Source organism: Prionailurus bengalensis, chromosome B4, assembly GCF_016509475.1.
Source record: "Prionailurus bengalensis isolate Pbe53 chromosome B4, Fcat_Pben_1.1_paternal_pri, whole genome shotgun sequence".
Taxonomy (NCBI): Eukaryota; Metazoa; Chordata; class Mammalia; order Carnivora; family Felidae; genus Prionailurus; species Prionailurus bengalensis.
Window position 1 is genome coordinate 23,337,141 of NC_057358.1, and position 21,841 is coordinate 23,358,981.

The 21,841-nt window shown below is 38.9% G+C and overlaps 1 protein-coding gene across 1 annotated transcript in view; it reads left to right on the forward strand.

Moving 5' to 3' along the window:
* The first annotated feature begins 1,642 nt into the window (after positions 1-1,642).
* The window catches only part of GPR158 (G protein-coupled receptor 158), a 421,143-nt gene continuing 400,944 nt past the window's right edge, over positions 1,643-21,841 (forward strand). The window contains exon 1 of the mRNA XM_043564334.1: positions 1,643-2,591. Coding sequence (XP_043420269.1) covers positions 1,699-2,591 — 893 coding nt within the window. The 5' untranslated portion in view covers positions 1,643-1,698. The remainder of the gene's footprint in view (positions 2,592-21,841) is intronic.

Consider the following 21,841-nt stretch of genomic DNA (forward strand, 5'->3'; position numbering starts at 1 on the left):
TTCCATACAACACCTAGTGCTCATCCCAAACAGAAGACATTTTTAAAGTTTCAGATAAAATGATTAGACTGTGTTAAGAGATTTCTCAATAACTGGGGGGGGGGCGGGGGGCTTGGCATATTATTCAGCTTATTGTTATTATACATATTTTACTCTGTGGGTCTTCTTTATTCTGCTGGGATATCCCAATCTATAGTTCACTGGATGTCTTAGTTCTTAGATCCATTAATTCTAGAAACTCCCAGTCAGAACAACTTCCCTTCTCATTCAACACTGACTCCCTCATTCTCATTCTCTCACAATCTGAGTCTCACCCCCTTGTACATACCTCTCCCTTCCACATTTTCACTTGCATACACTTTCACAGGCTCCCCTTCATCCTGGCCCCCTTTCAGGCAGAGGCTCCTTAAATACGGCTTTTTTTTTTTTTCTTAAAGCTCAACCGGTAGATGTCTCCATTACTCCCTCATTGCTAAGACCTCCGCAAGTAGGTTTTAATAATTTCTTTAGCCGACAATAAGGAGGAGGATTTGATAATTTGCCCAAAATGAGCAGATGCTCAGGAGGACACGTCTCCATCCTACGTCCTTCCCCTTCGATTTAAGTCAAAAATGAAAACTCCTCTCTCCCTCTTTTCCAGGCAAAAGAAAAGGCTGATTTAACTAAGCAGCAAGACGCCAACACCTTCCTCCTCAGTACGTCCAAGTTTCCTTCGCTCTGAGCCACAAACGCTCCGCTTCTCTCTTCATTCCCGCCCACCCCACCCCCACCCCCTCGGGTTTCCGAGTCATCAGGGAACGCGAGTGGGTGAAAGGACTCGGTGCTGCTGCATCCCGAGCCACCGCCTCCTCCTGCGCCTCCTCTGAGCCGCCTCGGGTTCAGCACTGGACAGCTCCCGCCCCAGCCCAACAAATGGCAGTCGGCTGATTGACACAGGAGTCGACCAAACAGAGAACAAGACGGCTTGAAGCCGCCCTTCAAGGGTTTGGTTGAGGCCAAGCTGCCTCTTTAAACCGGCTTTTCTCCAGAGCAGGGGAGACAGGAGTGTGGTTTGTGGCCAAACCTAAGGGCTCCAGTTAACCAGCTTCCTGGTCCTATAAACTCCACAGAGACTAACGTCCTGAAAGAAATCTTTGCTCTTCGGGACTCGGTCCTGCGCTGGCGGTGCGGGTCTGTGTGCGCGCACTCCGCGCCTCGCGGCGAAGCGAACGAGGAGGAGCCAGAGCCGGGAGGCGGGAACGACCTGCCACGGGTGAGATGATGGAGCAGCGTCTTTGGCGGCCGCGGCGCCAGCAGCAGCAGCAGCAGCAGCAGCAGCAGCAGCAGCTCTTGAACACACCTCAATGAGAGCGACAGTGGAAGCTGCTGAGCAGAAAGACGTAAGCAGGCTAACTATAGCCGCCGGGAGAGAGAGGGGATGTAACCTGTTCTGCTCAAGGCTGTGAGGTGCGTAATCCCGAGCCGACCCATTATGGAGCGGGTGCAGCCAGCGTTGCCACAGGTGATTTGATTTCCTGTGACGGTAGCTTAGCCAGCCGGGACAATTCCAAAACATTCTTATTTTAAAGTCCTTTTCGGCCACCTGGAGAAGGGGGACGACTCCTAGGAAAAGTCTTACTGTTGATAAATTGACGACCAAGATTTAAAAAGTGTCTCCTCCCGTCACCTCCTCTCCTCTCTGCGAAGCAGATTGGAACCATGGCTTATCCCTTACTCTTCTGCCTCCTGCTCGCTCATCTGGGATTGGGAACTGCTAGCGCCAGCCGCGACCCTCCGGGACGGCTGGATCCCCCTAGAGAGAGAACCCTGAGGCTGAAGCAGCACGCCCAGCAGCCGGCTCGAGCCTCTGCCTCGGATTCCTCGGCTCCCTGGAGCCGCTCCACCGACGGCACCATCTTGGCGCAGAAACTCGCCGAGGAGGTGCCCATGGACGTGGCCTCTTACCTCTACAGCGGGGACTCCCACGAGCTGAAGCGAGCCAACTGCTCCAGCCGCTACGAGTTGGCGGGCCTGCCGGGGAAGTCGTCAGCCCTAGCCAGCTCCCATCCCTCCTTGCACGGGGCACTGGACACGCTGACACACGCCACTAACTTCCTCAACATGATGCTGCAGAGCAATAAGTCGCGGGAGCAGAACTTGCAGGACGACCTGGAGTGGTACCAGGCACTGGTGCGGAGTCTCCTGGAGGGCGAGCCCAGCATTTCCCGGGCAGCCATCACCTTCAGCACCGAGTCGCTGTCCGCGCCGGCCCCGCAGGTTTTCCTCCAGGCCACCCGCGAAGAGAGTCGCATCCTGCTCCAGGACTTGTCCTCCTCGGCACACCACCTGGCCAACGCCACGCTGGAGACCGAGTGGTTCCACGGCCTGCGGCGCAAGTGGAGGACCCACTTACACCGCCGCGGCTCCAATCAGGGGCCCCGGAGCCTGGGCCATAGCTGGCGGCGCAGGGACGGGCTTGGCGGGGACAAGAGCCATGTCAAGTGGTCTCCACCTTATCTGGAGTGCGAGAACGGGAGTTACAAACCCGGGTGGCTGGTCACTCTCTCCGCTGCTTTCTACGGGTTGCAGCCTAACCTGGTCCCGGAATTCAGGTAGGGAGGGGGGAAAAAGCAAAAGCAAAGTCTTCCTTCCGGTGTCTCATGTGGGGAAGGAACACTTGGCTGTGACTCTTAACGCCTCCCACCCCTCCCAGTGGAGACCCAGACTGAGGGACACCTATCGCGGGCGCCTGTGCTTAGGGACAAGAAGCGCCCTAGGTTTGTCAGTTCAGTGAAAGCTTCTCTCAGATCAGTTTCCCTGCAAGGGGCACGGGACTGGGGAGCATTTGTCAGAGTTGAGAGAAATCTCGGATGCCCTGTGGTTCATTTCAACCCACGGGAGAGCAGGGAGGGTATTTCCCTTTCTGGGGTGACCGGAGGGAAGCTGGAGAGCTCGGGTGTGCCCGTGAGGCACAGAGTGGCCAGCATTGGGTGAGGAGGAAAAGGGAACAGGAGGAAGACAGAGTTCCTCCGTTCTGCCACTTAGGGGTAGCCTCTGCCTGCTTTCTCTGTGCGAGGTTCAGGATACCCGTCTGCTGTTAGTTACCAGAGAGCGTGACTAAAAGAGTATATCCCCTCCGCAGTTTTGTCCCTTCAGCAGTGAGTCAGTCTCAGCAGCATAGTTGTCTCCAGGATCCACTTTGCCGTTTGATCAGTGTGCTCCTTCTACCCACCTCTCTCCTCCCCCTAGTCTCCCTTCCTTGGTCCCCTCTTTGTCCTGTTCTCTGTGTCAGGCATACCTGAGGGTTCTCTAGTCCTTCACATACTCATACACTTTATAAATGAACTGGATTGAGTTCTCTTAGGGAGGAAGGGATTAGTTCTGACTGAATTCACTCAGGGAACTTGGAGGAAATTTAATAACCATTTTTCTGTATTTTCTGCCTAAAGGTACAGCATTTTGTGGGGAGACGAGAATTTGCAAAATAGCAGGGGTAACTTCTGCCCTGGGAAGTACCTGACCTTTCTGCTGAGGAACTTCTAAGAACTAGCACTTAAGAATCAATGTGAGGAAGGAACAGAAAGGGAAGAGTAAAAATTCCAAAGAGAGCCTTGGAGAGAGCCACAGATTGACTGGGGTCCTCCCCGATTTCCATGTTGGGAGGTTCTGGCAAGAAGGTCTTGGGCATTGAGGTTGCTTCTGTATTTTTTAGGAACTTAGGCAAAAGTGAGAAACCTCTGTGTGCGAGTGCCTTGATGCTCTGCTTGGCACGACAAGGACAGGATGCTGACCTGGGGAAAGATACCAGGCTGAGTACTGGGTGGGCAAAAGGGGAAATCAGAAAGCTTGTCTTGGCAGTGTCATGTCCTGCTGAATGAACCCCAGTGAGTTGTTTAACCTCTCTGGGCCTCAGCTACTTAACTACCAAATGAAGGAGTTGAAGTAGATGGTCTCCAGGGAGGCATCCAGTTATAAAATTCTGTAGCTTTTGGTGCAGCAATACCTGAGAATATATATACAGATAGCACCCCCCCCCCCCTGCCATGTGACTACATTAAATGTGTGTGTGTGTGTGTGTGTGTGTGTGTGTGGTGTGTGTGTGTGGGGGGGTACACGCACATGCATGTGTTTCTGTCTCTCTTAAAGATCTTGTCTTAAGCCAGAGCAACTCTTTCCTACTTTCAGGATAATCTTATTTCCTCCTGATTTCTGCAGGATCCTATTAGTAAGAGCTGAGCACAGCTTTGAGTCTTTGCCATAATGTTTGCTAGAAGAGGAAAGATCAGCAGATGCCATTCACTGCCAGAAAATTGTTTGTGGCCTTCAGATAAGTCTTTTTAGGGAGTCCCAGTTCCCAGGATCGATCTTTCTTTTTTTCTTTCTTTTTCTTTTTCTTTCTTTCTTTCTTTCTTTCTTTCTTTCTTTCTTTCTTTCTTTCTTTCTTTATCTATCATCATCATCATCTATTTACCTATCTGTAATGTTTACTTTCTGTCAGATTTTCTATCTATCTATCTATCTATCTATCTATCTATCATCATCATCATCTATTTACCTATCTATAACGTTTACTTTCTGTCAGGTTCTGTGGTAACTGCTTCACATGCATTATCTTGATTAATTTTCATGACCCTATGAGTTAGGTTTTATTATTTTTTTAGTTTTTAGTTCATTTAGTTTTATTTTACAGAAAAAGTAACCTGAAGCGGGAGAGGTTAAGCTTTTTTCCTGAGATCCCACAGCAGGTAAGTAGTACAGCTAGGATCTGAGCCCTTTTCATACTTTTAACCACTATGTTAAACTCTGTTTTATGAAGGTATTCTAAGAATGCTGCATATAATAGAGCTGCTACACAAAAATATATGTATTTTCAAAGGTCAGATGTGGGTCTAGGGGGAGAACCATTCATTTTCAGAATCATTTCTCTTAAGGCTCAGAAAGCATGAGTCACCTAAATAAACTCAGTGCCTTCTGCCAGCTGAGATGAAAAGCTGAGAACACAAAGGGTCTGAGATTGTGAGGGCTCACACACCCCCTATTTCTTTGGACTACATTCAGAAAATTGTTTCCTCTGGCTAAGTTTCTTTAAGTGCTTTCACAGTCATCAATGGTATTCTTTAGCCAAGGCACAAAGCCAGGCCATTTAGTATTTGGCTCTCTATGAAGCTGGTTCATCCTGGCAGCATGTGTGAAGAGCAGAATAAGTGCACTCCTGAAGTGCCTTTGCTCGGTGTCTTGCACCCCTTAAATGCACAAGATGTTAATTATAGGAACTAGAAGAAATCTTCTAAAGATCAGATGGGTCCTCCTGTTGTTTCATAGATAAATAGCACTAAAAAGGTGAAGTGACTTGTCCAAAAATCACAAATCAATATAGTAATGACAGAACCAGGATCCAGGTCTTCTGCCTCTGGTTTACACTATACTTGATATTTATGTACCTAAATCATATTTCTGTGGCTCTCTTAACCCCTGCATACAATGCATGCTGGGGGACATAGTTTACTCTTCATCATCTTTTAGGACAAAAAAAATTGGCTCATAGAACACAGCTGTTGATTTAAAAAAATATAGTGTTCATTTCACACATTTGAGATACTATTTAAATGGGCCTTTTCTGTCTCTTTCTAAAAGGCAAAGTGTTTTCTTTTCTTTTCTTTTTTTTTTTTTGGTGGTGGTGTTTTATGATATACAATATGCATTCTACATTCTGTAATACAGATGAATAATATTGTACCGACATGTTTACAGACATGCTTAAATTTTTGGAAAGCCATGATTAAGAGCTCTACACATGATTTAAAATGTATTTTGAACGTCCACAATGTTATTTGCCAAAAGCCTTATCTGTAATGGAAAATCCATTGATAAAAATTTTCTTATGGAAGAGGAAAGGAAGAAAAATGTGGTTAAAATTTCCATTTAAGATAAGTTAGTATTTTCTCAGATATTGCATGTAATAGTCAAATGTTTAAATATTTTATTTTTAGAGGATTAAATCCCAAACATGAAATTCAAAAGTAATGTGAGAACATGGTTAACCACCTTCTTATATTAATGTTTATCATTGTAAAATACCTCTCCGAGTAAATTTTATTCCCCTCTGCTTCAGAATGACACAAGTATCTTAAGTTTAAAAGCCTGGCCTAAGACTCACATGGGAAGAGAAATTTATTGCTCATTTCTTTTTTTTTTTAAAAATGGCATTAGTTGCTTTAACCAAATGTCTCTTGGGTCTTTTGTTCTATAGTGTAAACATTTTAGTTCTCATATTCCATCTCAGCAAAAGAGAGAGTAATAATTTAAGATATATCCTCAGTTGTTTATATTTATTACATTAGGTTTGTGATGTCTTTGTAAAGCTTTCCTTAAAGTTAACTCTTTGGTTTTGCATAATAATTTTTCATTGAGGAACTGGAAGTGCTATGGAGTTGGATCCCATTATGCTGAGATCATAGATATCTTCCTAGTGGTACTTTGTCCTGTTCAGTGCTTAGGATGGATATAAGGTGTTGAATTTATATTAAGGTAAAGGAACCTTGGGAACTAATTATTTTTTGATGAGCTAAAAGAGACTTAGGAATTCACTTGGTTTCTTTCATCTTCTCAATTTGCAATGGAGGCAACAAGACCCAAAGGGCTAAAGGAACTTGCTAGAGTGGCACAGCTCTTTTGTGGTAGGTTAAAATTCGTGGGAACAAATAATATTTAGCACCTACTATATATCAGATGCTTTATATATACCATTGCATGTAATTGTATTTTCAGCTAGTGACAACTTCAGGAAAGTTGAGCAACCTGGCCAAGGGAACACAGCTAGTAAATTAGGGAGCCCAAATCAAGTTTAGGTCTATCTAGCTATGAAGCTCATACTGTCTTTCCGCCATCCTATACTGTTATCTCTTGTTTACCAACTTTATTTTCACCTTGTTACTTAAAAATATAACATAGTAATGACTTAAAATAATATATTTGGCCCAAATAAGTCAAACACACTTATTACTTTTAGGCCAACCACACAACCAAGTATGTCATATAGTAAGAAGAGTATTAGACTTGACAGAACTTTGCCTCAAGTCCCAGTTTTGTCTCTGACTGGCTGTATTACCTGTCTGGAGATCAGCTTCTTCATAATTAAAATGTGGGAATGGAGTTTATGCTATCCAAATATCTTTATAACTCTGTTTTCTATGTATTCTTAATTGGTCTATCCAAATCATCAACAAGTAGGCTCTGGAAACAGGAATAATACACATAAGTGCGGTACCTTGTGGAAATGATATTGCTGGGGAAGTAACATGCAGAGGAAGAGGAAACCATGTGAATGTCAGACTTGATGTTGATAAAAAAAAAGCAATAGGGCAATGAAGGAAAGATCACAATAGTGTGGAAACCCCTTTTTATAAACTAACGCAGCAAACGTTGATGTCACTGATTTGCTGACTCCTGAGGGATCACTTCACTCTTTCCTTTACATCCTATACGCATATACCTCCATCAGTGATTCTGGTACAGATCTCTGCATTCAACTAGAGAGGGAAATTCACAGTATAAAGGAAATGACCATCTTGCTCCAAGCTAGACATATCTTACATCCCTCTTGTGGGTAATGATAGTGGTGAAAAGAGGTTGCCTGTAGACAGCAGAGATGCCTACCTGGGTTATATATCAAAGAGTTTTTAGATGAACTTCTGCCATTGAGGTTTTTCAGTCTCAATTATTTCTTCTGTAAGCTGTGAATAGTAAAGTACATCTCCTTTGGGATTCTGTAGTGACTAAGTGAAGAATTGTGATCATACAGGAAGTTCAGTAAATATTTTGTAATGTAACTTCTGGCTTCCCAAGTATTTCCCTCAGAGATAAACTTTCTTAGTTTAGCTGAATTAAAAGTCATGTGGTTAATAGTTTATAATTTATATGATGGCTTAGTTTCATCCCTCATTATTGTGAACACTTGTAATGACAGTGGATCAGGGTAGAAATACGGGCCTTGGAGACAGAAGATACTGGCATCTTCTGGGTGGTGTTTGACTGGGTGGTGTTTGACTCATTGTGTTACCATGGGCAGTAGTTGCCTTTCTAATTTTCAGTTTCTTCATCTATAAATTGAGGGGGTTGGTTTAGGTGACATGTAGGACTCCTTATAACCCTGAAAGTCTATGATTATGTACATAATTAAACATGTTACTTTAACTTTTGAAATTTTATTTGATTAGAATGCTGAAAATTGTTAATCCATTTTCATTTAAATGAAGATCATGTTCATATATGTTCAATGTATGTTTTTATCATAGTCATTTATTTATTAGAGAAAGCCCTCTTGATGTATACTGAGTTAAATATATATACTAATGGAAATGAGAGCTTTCTTTCTTTCTTTCTTTTGAATACCATTTCAAAATAAGAAGCATGATCTGAGCTTCCAGATCTTTTTTTGAATGTTTATTTACTTTTGAGAAAGAGAGACAGACACAGCACGAGCAGTGGAGGGGCCAGGAGAGAGGGAGGCACAGAATTGGAAGCAGGCTCCAGGCTCTGAGCTGTCAGCACAGAGCCTGATGCGGGGCTCAAACTCACAAACCATGAGATCATGACCTGAGCCAAAGTTGGACCCTCAACCGACTGAGCCACCCAGGCACCCCCTGAATTTCCAGATCTTGAAAGACCCCCTGAATATACTTAAAGTCAACATGAAGCTATTTTGCAATTTTTTTAATGTTTATTTATTTTTGATACAGAGAGAGACAGAGCATGAGCAGGGGAGGGGCGGAGAGAGAGAGACACACACACAGAATCCAAAGCAGGCTCCAGGCTCTGAGCTGTCAGCACAGAGCCTGATGTGGGGCTTGAACTCATGGACCGTGAGATTATGACCTGAGCTGAAGCCAGAAGCTTAACTGACTGAGCCACCCAAGCGCTCCTATTTTGCAAATTTCTAAATCAAGGGCATCAGTATGCCTGTGTAACTTCCCTCAAGATAACTAATGTTTAGGTTGAAGCTCCTTACCTACCCACTCTTAATAACAACTCATTTTCAATTTACTTCTGTAGTTGGCTTTAAAATGTAAAGAAAGGGGCTATTTATTGTGGTGCAGCAGTGACACAGTATTACTTGTCATTTTCTAGAACACGCATTTGGAAGCAGAAATGGGATTTCTGAGACTGCTAAATAAATAACAAGAGTATATGCCTGCCCTCTGGAGAGGGAACTGATGCCCTCCCTAGCTGATTTTATAGCCTCAACTGCGAGATAAGTCAAATTTTACTTTCAATTTAAGAAAGGCAGCAGTTTGGTGTTCATTGTTCAGGGTTTTATGGCTACCTTTTTCCAACCTGCACTGTGTTTTATGATTATATTGTAACATACTGGGATGCCGAGAAGTATGCTGTTGACGTTAGTTTGCACTTGGTTGGTACAGAGGCATTAGTGCCTTGTTTGTTTTCTCCCTTCAGTTCTGGACTGGTATTTACAGGGTTGTTTTAGCAGACTTACTAAAATAGTACACTGGGATTTTGATAACTTTGGCATCTTGATGGCCACTATGCACAAATAGGCAGCACACTGGTACCAGGGCTATGCTCAGAGTGTTTGCAGCCGACAATGTTATTAGGCTCTTGTCCACAGCTTTGGCATATGTACCAGGGAGCGGGGGGTGAGGGCAGCTTGTTCTCCTGGTCTGTCAGCCTTATTTGCTTCTCAGCTGTTAGTAAAAAAAAAAAAAATTCTATGTGCAACTTCTACTTTATCTGGGCATTTACTCATCCCACAAGTCTTTCTTACTTCAGGGAAGAAAACATAAAAATATTTGGGTGGATAGGTTGTTTTATGAAATACTTCTTCAGTTAAAAGACCTCTGTTTTCTACAATACCAAACTTAGTATAGGAGCCATGACTTTCTTTTTTGTATCAAAGCATATTATAGTGTCTCAAAGCAATTGCAGGATACATCTAGTTTCATCTAGGTAGAATTTATAGGAAACACAAAATTTGTTTAAGTGATCTGACCCCAAGATCATTTTTCCCAAACAAAAATCTTGTTACCTACCTTTTTGTCAAAGAAGGAAGTCTGTGTCTCTTGCTCTCTCTCTCTCTCTCTCGTACATGGTTAACAATTACTTCTAATTAATTTAAATACATATAATATCTCTTCTAACTTTCCCAGTTAAAAACTGTAACTACAACAAGACAATGTAGAATGAAAAAATATCTGTCCAGTTAGCAAAAGTACCCAGTGCATCTATAACTTAAAAGGAAACTTCGAATTACATAAGATTTTGGTTTATTTCTTTAACCTAGCTTTCTTCCACTTATGTGTTTTGTCCCATGGGTATGGCTTTTTACATTACTATGGAAGAACTTTTATAGAGTAATATGACACATAGCTTTTATCTGAGAAAGAGGAAAAGGTAATTCAGTATAGAATAATATGTTTTATCAATTCTAAGATGTATTTCTTCCTGATTTTGATGTCTTTTAACTGAGATCTGTCTTATGATTGAGAGCATGTCATTTTCAATTGGCATACATTTCCTTTTAATGGTACACAATGCTGCATATTTCAATTAATGGTATCTTATATTTGATGAATATACGCCTGCCATGGGGCTCAAACTCATGAACTGGGAGATCATGACCTGAGCTGAAGTCATATGATCAACCGACTGAGCCACCCAGGCTCCCCTCTTTTTTCTCTTTTTTAAAGATTTTTTTTTTTTTGCTTTTCAAATTTTTATTTAAATTCCAGTTAGTTAACATACAGTGCAATATTGGTTTCAGGAGTAGAATTCAGTGATTTATCACTTCCATACAACATCCAGTGCTCATCACAAGTACTCTCCTTAGTACTCATCACCCATCTAGTCAATCCTCCACCCACATCCTTCCATCAACCCTCAGTTTGTTCTCTATCTTTAAGAGTCTTTTATGGTTTGTTTCCCTCTCTCTTTTTTCTTCCTCCTTTCCCACATGGTCATCTGTTTTGTTTCTTAAATTCTACATATGAGTAAAATCATATAGTATCTGTCTTTCTCTGACTTATTTCATTTAACATAATATATTCCAGCTCCACCCACGTCATTGCAAATGGAAAATTTTTCATTCTTTTTGATGGTTGAGTAATATTCTGTTGTGTATATATATACCACATCTTCTTTATCCATTCATTAGTTGATGGACATTTGAGCTCTTTCCATAGTTTGGCTATTATTGATACTACTGCTATAAACATCAGGATGCATGTACCCCTTCAAATCTGTATTTTTGTATTCTTTGGGTAAATACCTAGGAGTGCAATTGCTGGATCATAGGGTAGTTCTATTTTTAACCTCCATACTGTTTTCCAGTTTGCATTCCCACCAACAGTGCAAGAGGGTTCCCCTCTCTCTTCATCTTCACCAACCCTGTTGTTCCTTGTGTTATTAATTTTAACCATTCTGACAGGTGTGAGGTGGTATCTCATCATGGTTTTGATTTATATTTTCCTAAAGATGAGTGATGTTGAGCATCTTTTCATGTGTCTGTTAGGCAACTGTATGTCTTCTTTGGAAAAATGTCTATTCATGTCTTCTGCTCATTTCTTAAATGGATTATTTGTTTTTTAGGTGTTGAGTTTGATGAGTTCTTTATAGATTTTTGGATACTAACCCTTTATCAGATATGCCATTTGCGAATATAAAGATTTTATTTCTAATTAATCCCTACACCCAATACGAGGCTTGAACTCACATATGTGAGATTAAGAGTTACATGCTCTACTGGCTGAGGCAGACAGATACACCCACAGTCCTTTTAATGTATGTGAAATATACAAAACATTGGGCCAGAAGTGGCAGAAACTTTTGTTTTCAGATTAGATTATCAAAGGATTATCAAAATCTTTCCCACACCATCTGGTGAAGGATTTCACTCACACTGTGGGAAAATGCCTAGGACAGTGAGAATAAAAGACCACTTGTAGGGGTGACTGGGTGGCTCAACCAGTTAAACAACTGACTCTTGATTTCAGCTCAGGTCATGATCTCACAGTTTGCTTTCACAGTGCGGTGCCTGCTTGGGATCTCAGGCTTTGCTCTGACAGTGGGGGGTCTGCTTGGGATTCTCTTTCTCCTTCTCTCTAAAAATAAATAGGCTTTTTAAAAAAAGACCACTTATGGACCAAAAACAGGAGGAAATAGATCTTTCTTTTTTAAAGGGCTTAGAGGTTTTATGGTGAAAATAAAAACTTCAGGGTTTTAGCCACATAACTAGTTTCGGTTGGTGAGATTTAAATGGAATTGTGGAGTTAAGTGTTTTTTCTTTTTCTTCTTTTTTTGTCTAGTCAGCTGCCTGAATGAAGAGTTTGGATTTCCCTTGTTTGATGCCTCATACCACTGCACAGAGCAGGGTTTCTCATACTAGGCTTTATTGACATTATGGGCCAGATCATCTTTTGTTGTGAGGGCTGTCTTGTTTAAGATGTGTAGTAGCACCTCTGGCCTCTACTTACGAGATGCTAGTAGCAACCTCATGGACCTCCTAGGCATCGAAAATGTGTACAAACATTGCCAAATATCTCCTTGGGGGCAAAATGCCTATGTTTGAAAGCTGCTGGTGTAGAGAGAACTCATATAAATATTCTCTTCTGGGGCTATTTATTTCAAGGGTTCTGTATGTATATGTATGTGTATGTGTTCGTGAATGAGTCTGACAGATCACATTTCTATTTATTTATTTATTTTCTTACTTGTTTGGAACATAATATCATTTCATATATAGAACCTGATATGAGTGAGGACTGGAAAATTTTCATCAATCAATGTAATATTAATTTACATTTTTACATCATCAGGGTTCAAAAAGAACAACTTGGCAAATTATTTGTAGAATTTGTTACTAATACGGCTTTATTATTCTCATGGTTAAGTGTTTTATATCTAAGGTTTATCCATAAAGGATGCATTTTGAAAAGAAAACATGTGTGTGGGTGGTGGGGTCATTCTTTAAAGAAGCAAATTTTAGTCGATGTCCTGACAAAGCTTCTTTTTGAAGAATTAGAATTTTAGAAGTAAAAAGGATTTTAGAGATAATATAACCCAATTTATAGTTACTTTTACGAGTGAGGAAATTGACACCCAGGGAAGTGACCATCACTTGCATTAGCTATGGCTGCAGTGAACTTGTAATTTAATGTAGGCACAAATAAAAACACCCAGAGTCATCAAATAAAGGTTAACTTATATTCATTATTCACTGATTTCAAACATGGCTCGGCATCGGGATCATCTGGAAAGCCTAATAATATGTTCCTTGGCCCTCCCCAGACCCTGTGAATAAGATAATCTGAGGATAGGTTCAGAAGTCTATATTAAAACAAAGTCTTTGTAATTCAGAGGCAACTGATCCTTAAGCACCAACTTGGAAAAAGGCAAAAAGCGTTTAATAAGGTTATAACATATATAATCCATTTCCCAAGATTTTAAGAATAAAAATTAAAAATTATAGATGCTTAGCACCTTCAGCTTTAGTTATCCAAAGGATTTGGATACAGGCAATTCTGAATACCTGAAGCAATTCAATATTGTGAACGATCCTATTGGTAGGGGTAGAATGAATAGTAGGTTCTTCATGAAGGCAGAGACATCACAGGTACTGAGCCTTGGAATATGGGCCACAGAGTAGTGTGCTGTATCTCCCTCTCTTTATTTTGGGTTCTTTTTCTCACTGTTAAGATAGGGGCTATCATGAAAACAGCTGTTTCTGGTCTCTTTATATAAAAGTCCTATTTCCCCAACCAGTTCTACATGGCCTTCACATGCAAGAACCACATTTTATGACTTCCCATATTCAGTCCCTCTTGAAATCATCTTGCATATTTCAGGGAGGCAGTATGGAATAGTATCTAGGAGGAAGGGTTTTAGGATTATAAACGTATACTTGAATCCATGAGCTTTCACTTTTGCTTACCTTGTGACACTGGGCAAATTACTCAACTCTTTCCATGTCTTTATCTTGAAAGAGTTGTAAAGAGTAAACAGTCATATGTATATATGTATATATATATGTTTATATATCTATGTGTATATATATGTTTATATATGTATATATATCGTTTATATATACATATAGTATATATATGGTTTATATATATAGTATATATGTGGTTTATATATATTATATATATATTTAGTTTAGCATAATGTGTGGAATGTAGTATTTAAAAAAAAACATTATAGAGTATGTAACATGTGTCTGGCTAGGACTATAGATGCTGGAGATATAATAATGAAAATAACATGGATTTTTTGTGGGGGTGGGGGGATAGATGATAAATAAGAAAAATAAATATAATAAATAATTCTTGATAGGAACAAGTGATATAAAGTTATAAATAGGATAATGAGATAAAGAATAGCTGAGAGGCAGGGTGGGCTGCATTAAATAGGATGGTCAGGATAGACCGTTGAGTTAAGAAATGAAGGATGAGAAGGAGACAGGCATGGAACAAGTGGAGGTAATCATGATCTAAATAGGAAATAGCAAGAACAAAGGTCTTGAGACAAGAATGAGCTTCAAATGGTCTAAGAATAGAAAGAAAGTGTTACTAGAATGTACTGAGAGGTGGGTAATGACATAGAAGATGAGTGTAATATATGCAGAAGGTGTTCAATAAATGGCTAAGATACTGTGGTAATATAGAAACATATTAAGTGCTTTAAACATTTCTACCTCTTAGCAATCTGTAAATTGTGGATGAATCTACACTGTTTTCCTTTGGATGGTTTGGTTGTAATGTTATCTTATTTTGGGGCTTTTTTCTCTTTCCTCCTTTTACTCTTGGCCTTGGCCTTCTTGCCATTGCCTCCTTTAGCTCTGGGAGTTTGAGTTTTCCAGTCTCTCTGATGAGATTTCAGTAAAAAAATAAGCTATTTCTTTATATATATATATATATAGAAATGGGAATATATATATATATATATATATATATATATATATATATATAGAAGTGTGTAAATGGGAGAGGGGCAGAGAGAGAGGGAGAGAGAGAAACCCAAGCAGGCTCTGTCAGCACTGAGCCTGACACGGGGCTCTATTTCATGAACCCATGAGATCATGACCCGAGCCGAAACCAAGAGTCAGATGCTTAACCAACTGAGCCACCCAGGTGCCCCAAGAATAAGCTATTTCTAGTTGCTCCATTCTCAAATGTGAATGAACAAATTGGAATTTGAGAGGCAAAGGAGGTAGAAATAAAAAATCCAAAATTTCTTGCAAAAATAAGCTGGGTGCTTTTCTTGCTCCCTGGCTCAAACCTGTACGTAAAGCCTTCTCCAGACACAGACAGCAGAATAAGGGCAGAGACACAGCAGGTTAACTCCTGGGCGAAGCATCTTTTTCTTCACCACCATGCCTGGAATGACGTCCTGCAGATCCCTGACTTCTCTCAAGCTGGTAGCTGGCAGGTCTTGTCATTTGGCATTTCCTGACATACTTTGTTGTCCTTTATGGTGAGGTCTCAGATGTAGAGGTCAGGGGCTGCCTGTGAGAGGCACAAGGCATAGAAGTGAGATTGGAAGAGTCAGAAGAGAGACCACAAATATTTGGACATGAATTTGGAGGTAGACTTTGCATTATGGGAAGTATAGGTAGGAGTGTATCTCTAATGAGCATTAACAATGAAAATCTGGTTTATGGGTTTTAGGAAATAAAATAATCATCATTACCTTCTCTAACATGACAAATGTGGAATTTAATCTATTGGTTACCTTACTTTTTGCACCCATACATTTTAAATAGTATCTTATATGGTTTACTTTTCTTTCTCTGTCTTCCTACTTCTCTTGCTATTCCAGTATTTTTAGATAATTAAAGATGGTAGAATTTATAACCTGTCACTGCAGTAAGAAAAAAATAATAATCATAAAAAACCAAAACCCTCTGTGCTTTGTCTATTGATTGCCTCTAAGAAATGAAACTTGAATAACTGAATCCGTGCATTTTCAGAATGTTCCAAATTCCAAGAACTAATGGATTATCTCTCTCTAGATCAGTTGCTTGAAACCCTGCTACCTTTAGTTTGCAAGTGTCTGCAAGGAGACTTCACATACTGCTCCCCACCCTTGGAATTGGCTTCTGCCTTTCTTTTTCTTGCTAAAGAAAGAAAAAGGAACCATATATTTTACTTATCTCTAATATCATCTAACTTCTTAATCAATCATACTATTTCTTTAAAAAGTTGCACCTTTTTTTGAAGCCATTCTTGTTGGAGTCTCATGTTTTCTGCAGAATAACTATCATGGAAAATCTTTTCGAATTACTGAAAATTTGAATTCAACTGTGTGTTGGACGCAGGTTCTGTTATTTCTAGAATTTTTATTTTTTCATCTCCTGGAGCACAATTTCAAATACTTTCTAAGTATTTCAGGTACTTTCTAAATAAAATTTCTAAGTCTTCCCATGTCTGAAAACATGTCTTAGCGCATGATTGATTGTCAGAATATGGAATTATAGGTGCAAAGTCATTTCAGCCTCAGAATTTTAAAGACATTGTTTTTAGCATTTACTGATGGTGGTAAAACATTTTTGATATTAACCTGATTTATTACACTTTTGTAGGTAATTGTTTCTTGTCTCCCCATGGAAACTTTTAAGGTCTTTTCTTTTTCCTTGGGGTTCTGAATATTCATGATGATGTGCTTAGATGTGATTCTTTTTATTCATCAACCATACCACTTAGTTGGCCCTTTTTAGACTTTTCCACTCAGAAATTTTCTTTTGTGATTGCTTAAAATTACTTTCTCCTATCCATTTTCTCTTTCTGGAACTCCTAACACTTAGGTATTTGACCTTCTGAGTTGATCTCTGTATTTCTTAACTTTTTTCTCATTTTCCCATGTTTTTCTTTTTACTTTCCCTTCTAGGAGATTTTTTTTTCTTCCTTTTTAGTAAATTTATTTTCATTTGTCAATCTCTTTTAATTTCTACAAACTCTTTCTTGCTCTGATTGTTCTTCATAATTGTATGATCATTTTCTTAAATTTCTTTGAGAAAATTAAAATACCTATTAAATTGTCTTCTGTTGCCTGAATTACTGTTGTTTGTTCCTGGCTTAGTTGTTTTGCTTTTTCATACCAGTTCTTCTCCTTTATGCTACCAGTTCATCTCAAATGTGATCCTTAGTCATCAGTTTTATGATTGAAGGGCTCAGTTAATTTACATGGCTAGATGACACGGAGCCTTCTCAGATGTGTAGGTCTAGTTTCTCAGTAGAACTCTCCCTTGATCGTGAGGCTTCATTTTCTTTAGGGTGCCTGAGAAGGAAGTTGGGAGTCTCTGGGCCACCCTAGACCTTTACTCTAGGAGAACTAATAACCAATTTTAGAAACTTTAGCTCTTCCCAGGCATTTTTTTTCCATCTCTTTACAGAACCGTTCTTGGGTTTCAGTTTGGGAATAAATTCCATTACAGCACACAAAGGAGGATAACTTGTGTGACTGTTCAGAAGGAAGTCCTTCAATTCATTATCTTGATGTCTGCTTCATTTTCTACTTCTACTCTTGAAACCAATTGACTTTGAGTTTAAAATCTTTTTGAAAAGTCTGTTGGAAGAGACTCCATATCCAACTGCCATTACAATTGGATATAGAGGGATGAGGTGGAGAAATATATGCTCAACTCACCAACTTGAACAAGAGCTCAAACTTGGGTCTTCTGACCAGTCTTCCTACACTTATACCAAGGATATGGATATCATATACAGCCCTTTTCCTTATTAGGTATGTCTCCTTAGGCAACCCATTTCATCTCTTTTTGTCCCAAATTTCTTAACTATTATTTAGGGAAAATGATGTTGATAATACATAGTTGTAACATAAACTGGGGAAATAATATCAATCACATACAGTTCAGTGAGAACGTTTTAAGGTTGTCTAGCATAATGTCTGACAGTTAACGAGTACCTAATAAATAATAACTTAAAACATAGGGTTCAAAGCATCCAGGTAAACTCTATATTTAGTTCACATCTTGGGTTCCTAACCAGGGTGGCTTATTTTACTTTCAATGGGAAAATTTTTTATCTACTTTATGGCCTTATTTACTGCTATTATTTCTGGATTAGAAGTAGCCTTTAGAGTAAACACACACACACACACACACACACACACACACACAAACTGTGCAGATTATCATCTGGGTAATCTGACCCGAACATCCGAATAAGAATCAACAGAAAAAAAAGAGAAATTTAGTAACTTAAGTAATGATTAATACAAAGATATTTTCATTTAGATATTGCAGCCAAACACTAACATAAATGGCACTTTTAATTAAGTCAACAGGAAACTGAAGGTATGAGATCATTATTTTATATTTTAAGACATAAATTAAACATTTATTTTCCATGACAGATATACTTTGTCATTTTTTCCTCCCTAGACATTAAAAAAGTATGACTTTCGACATATTATATAACTTGCCTGAACCTTATTTTCCTCATCTATAAGACGAGAGGATACTTCCTCTTTTATAGGATTGTTATTTGGAAAAAATGGGTCAATATAGGGGATCTCTTTGTACTGGGGCCCCTGAAAAGGGATTGTTATACCCCATTCAGAGATAGTCATATCCAAAGAGTTGATACAAGGAACACTGTGGATGTGTTTGATAAAATAAATTGTCCTCTTGTTATTTAAAATTGAAATAAAATGAAGCTCAAAACAATCCCAGCGAAGGAAAACCACAAAATGAAACATTAGTCAGCGACCTCTATAAAAGTGGCAGACTCAAAATGTATTTTTCAGAAAGAAAAATGCTATTAACAAATTCTGAACCCTAGCAATTTGAAGAGATATGCTACACTTAAGTTTGAAAAAAAATATCTCCTTGAGGAGCCTCAAAATGCAAAGATTGTATATGTGGATGGAAAATAGATGTTTCTCCTGATTGACCTTACTTCATTTTGTATTTATTGGTTCTTTCTCTTTTTTTAAAATCACACTTGAGTTATTTTTTTTTCACACAAAATGTACAGATCTTCCCAAGGAAGGTGTGACCTGATTGCCAAAAAACCTTCCAAGAACAAGAAGCCAGACAGATGGAAGACGTTTGTCACTATGTAAAGTTTTGGCAAGCTTTCTCTGGACGTGTCTGCTGCAAAGTAGCATGGGGGAGGAGAACATTTCCTTGCTTTGAGACAGACTCTTGTCAAATTTTCTAGATGTTTTAGAGGGCATCAGATTATGTTTTTGGTTCTTTTGTATCTCTTGTACTTATATGCTTGAATTAAATGATACAGATGCTGGGTGCTTTTCTGAGGATATTTTCTGAGGATGAGATGCCTCAAGTGAAGAAACTACACAAAGCTTACTTAAGTCACTGAAACATGAATGTAGACTCTTCTACCGTTAGATGGAAAAAGAAAGAAAATAGCCCTTCTTCCCCTTTAAAAAAAGTCTTTTCACTTTTCCTTGATCGCATCCCATTTATGAGATATGCTCTTCTCTTCATATGCTACTTGTGTGCAAATAATTTTAATTAAATACTTGCTATATAGCTCATTGTTTTGCTTACTTTTTATTCACCCAACTCTTTAAAAAAAAACAACTTTTTTTAGGGGCACCTGGGTGGCTCAGTTGGTTGAGTATCTGACTTCAGCTCAGGCCATGATAGGTTCGAGCCCTACGTCGGGCTCTGTGCTGACAGCTTCAGATTCTGTGTCTCTCTCTCTGCCCCTCCCCCACCACACTCTGTCTCTCTCTCTCCTTCAAAAATAAATAAACATTTAAAAAAGCCCTTTTTTAAACGTTTATTAGAAAGAGAGAGAGAGAGAGAGAGAGAGGCAGAAAGTGGGGGAGGGGCAGAGAGAGAGAGGGATACATAGAATCTGAAGCAGGCTCCAGACTCTGAGCTGTCAGCACAGCTGTCTTGCACCCACAAAACGCGAGATGGTGACCTGAGCTGAAGTTGAACGTTTAACTGGCTGAACCACCCAGGCACCCTCCACAACTCTGTTTTAAAAATCTCTCCATGTTGCTATATATATATAACCAGTCCATTTCTCTATTGCAATATGGTACTCTACTGCTGCATAGCGTGTAGAAACTGTCCAGTCCCAGGGATGGGTACCCAGACTGTCTTCAATTCCCTGAAATTACAATAACACTGTAATAAGCTTATATACCCCTTTATAGATTTAAGTGAGAATTTCTTTGAAAGATAAATCCAAGAGCAGGATTTCTGGGTTACAGAGAGGAGTGAACATATTTTACAAAATATTGTAAGATTGTTCTCTCGACAGGCTGCATCAGTCTACATACTCACTACTAGGGCATAAGGGATCCTACAGCTTTATGTTACTGCCAACACTTGGTGTTGTGCAACTTTCTAATTTTTTGGCCAGTTTAATGAATCCAAAGTGACATCTCACTACTGTTTTAATTTACATTTCTCTGATTACTCTGAAGCATCTCTTCATGTGCACATTGTAAGTCTGTTGGGTTTACTTTTCTGTAAAATGCTTGTTTATATCCTTTGCCTTGACTTAAAAAGAACATCTTAAAAAGTTTCTACTTTTATATATTTTTGATATATAGGAATCATAATAGGAAAATATTTCCTTGCCAATTTTGTACATTGTAATATCACCCAGTCTGTCACCTTTCAGTTACCTTTTCCCTTGAACAGAATTTTCAAAAATTTCTGATGTTATTTTCTTAAAATTTTGCCTTACAGGCTATGCTTTTGGGTTTAAGACAGCTTTCAATACCTCGTCACAAAAATATTCTTTTATGTTATCAGCCACTAACTTTAAAGGTTTACTTTTCACAGTCAGGTTTTGAACATCTGGAGTTACCTTTGCACATGGTTAGGTAGGTATCCAGGTATTATTTTTGTTCATTCAGTGAGCCAGATTCCCAACATTATCATCTTTATCATACATGTAAATGCCTTATATGCATATGTATGTTTCTGAATTCTCTATTTTGTTACACTGTTTCTCATGTCTGTTTTTCTGTTAATACTAAGTTTTATTGCCGTGGTAGGGCAGTATGTCTTAATACTTGCTTGGGCAAGGCCTACCTCTTTTCTTTTCACAACTTACTTTTATTATTCTACTTAAGGTAAGTTACCAAGTTTTTCAAAATTCTATATAGAATTTTAGTGGTTCTGCATTAAATTTATAGCTGCATTTGATGAGAATTTACATTTTTAATATAGTAAATTATTCCTTCTTAGAGCATGGGCTCTCTCTCAATTTATTAAGATCATCTATTTTGTCTTTCATTAGAGCTTCAAAGTTTCTCCATAGAGGTTTTGTGTATTCTTGATTAAGTTACCTACTACAGAATTTATGGGTTCTGTTGCTATTTTAAATGGCATCTTTTTAGGTATAATTTTTTGGTGCAGATTTTGGTATAGATAAATGCTATTGATTTTTGTACATTGATCTGGTGTCCATTAATCTTGCTGCACTTTCTTATTATTCTCATATTTGTCTGTTGACTTACTGCCGGATAAATGATCCTCTACAAATAATGATGGTTTAATCTCATCTGAACTTTACATATCATTTTTTTTTCTTTATAGAATTAGTTGTGACTTTCAGTACTATATTAAACAGCATCAGCGATAGTAAGCATTCTTGACTTAAAGGGAACATCTTAAAAAGTTTCTCCTTTAATTATTTTTGATAGAAGCAAGCTTTATCAAGTTAAGAAAGTGTCCTCCTATTTCTAGTTCATCATTAAAGAAAATTGGGTGTTAGAACTTTGGAAAATGCTTTTTTACCTTGATTAAAATAATCATATAATTATTCTTATTTCTTCTATTAATGCTGTGAATTTCATTGATATATTTTCTTCTTCTTTTTTTGGTCTTTTAAGTTTT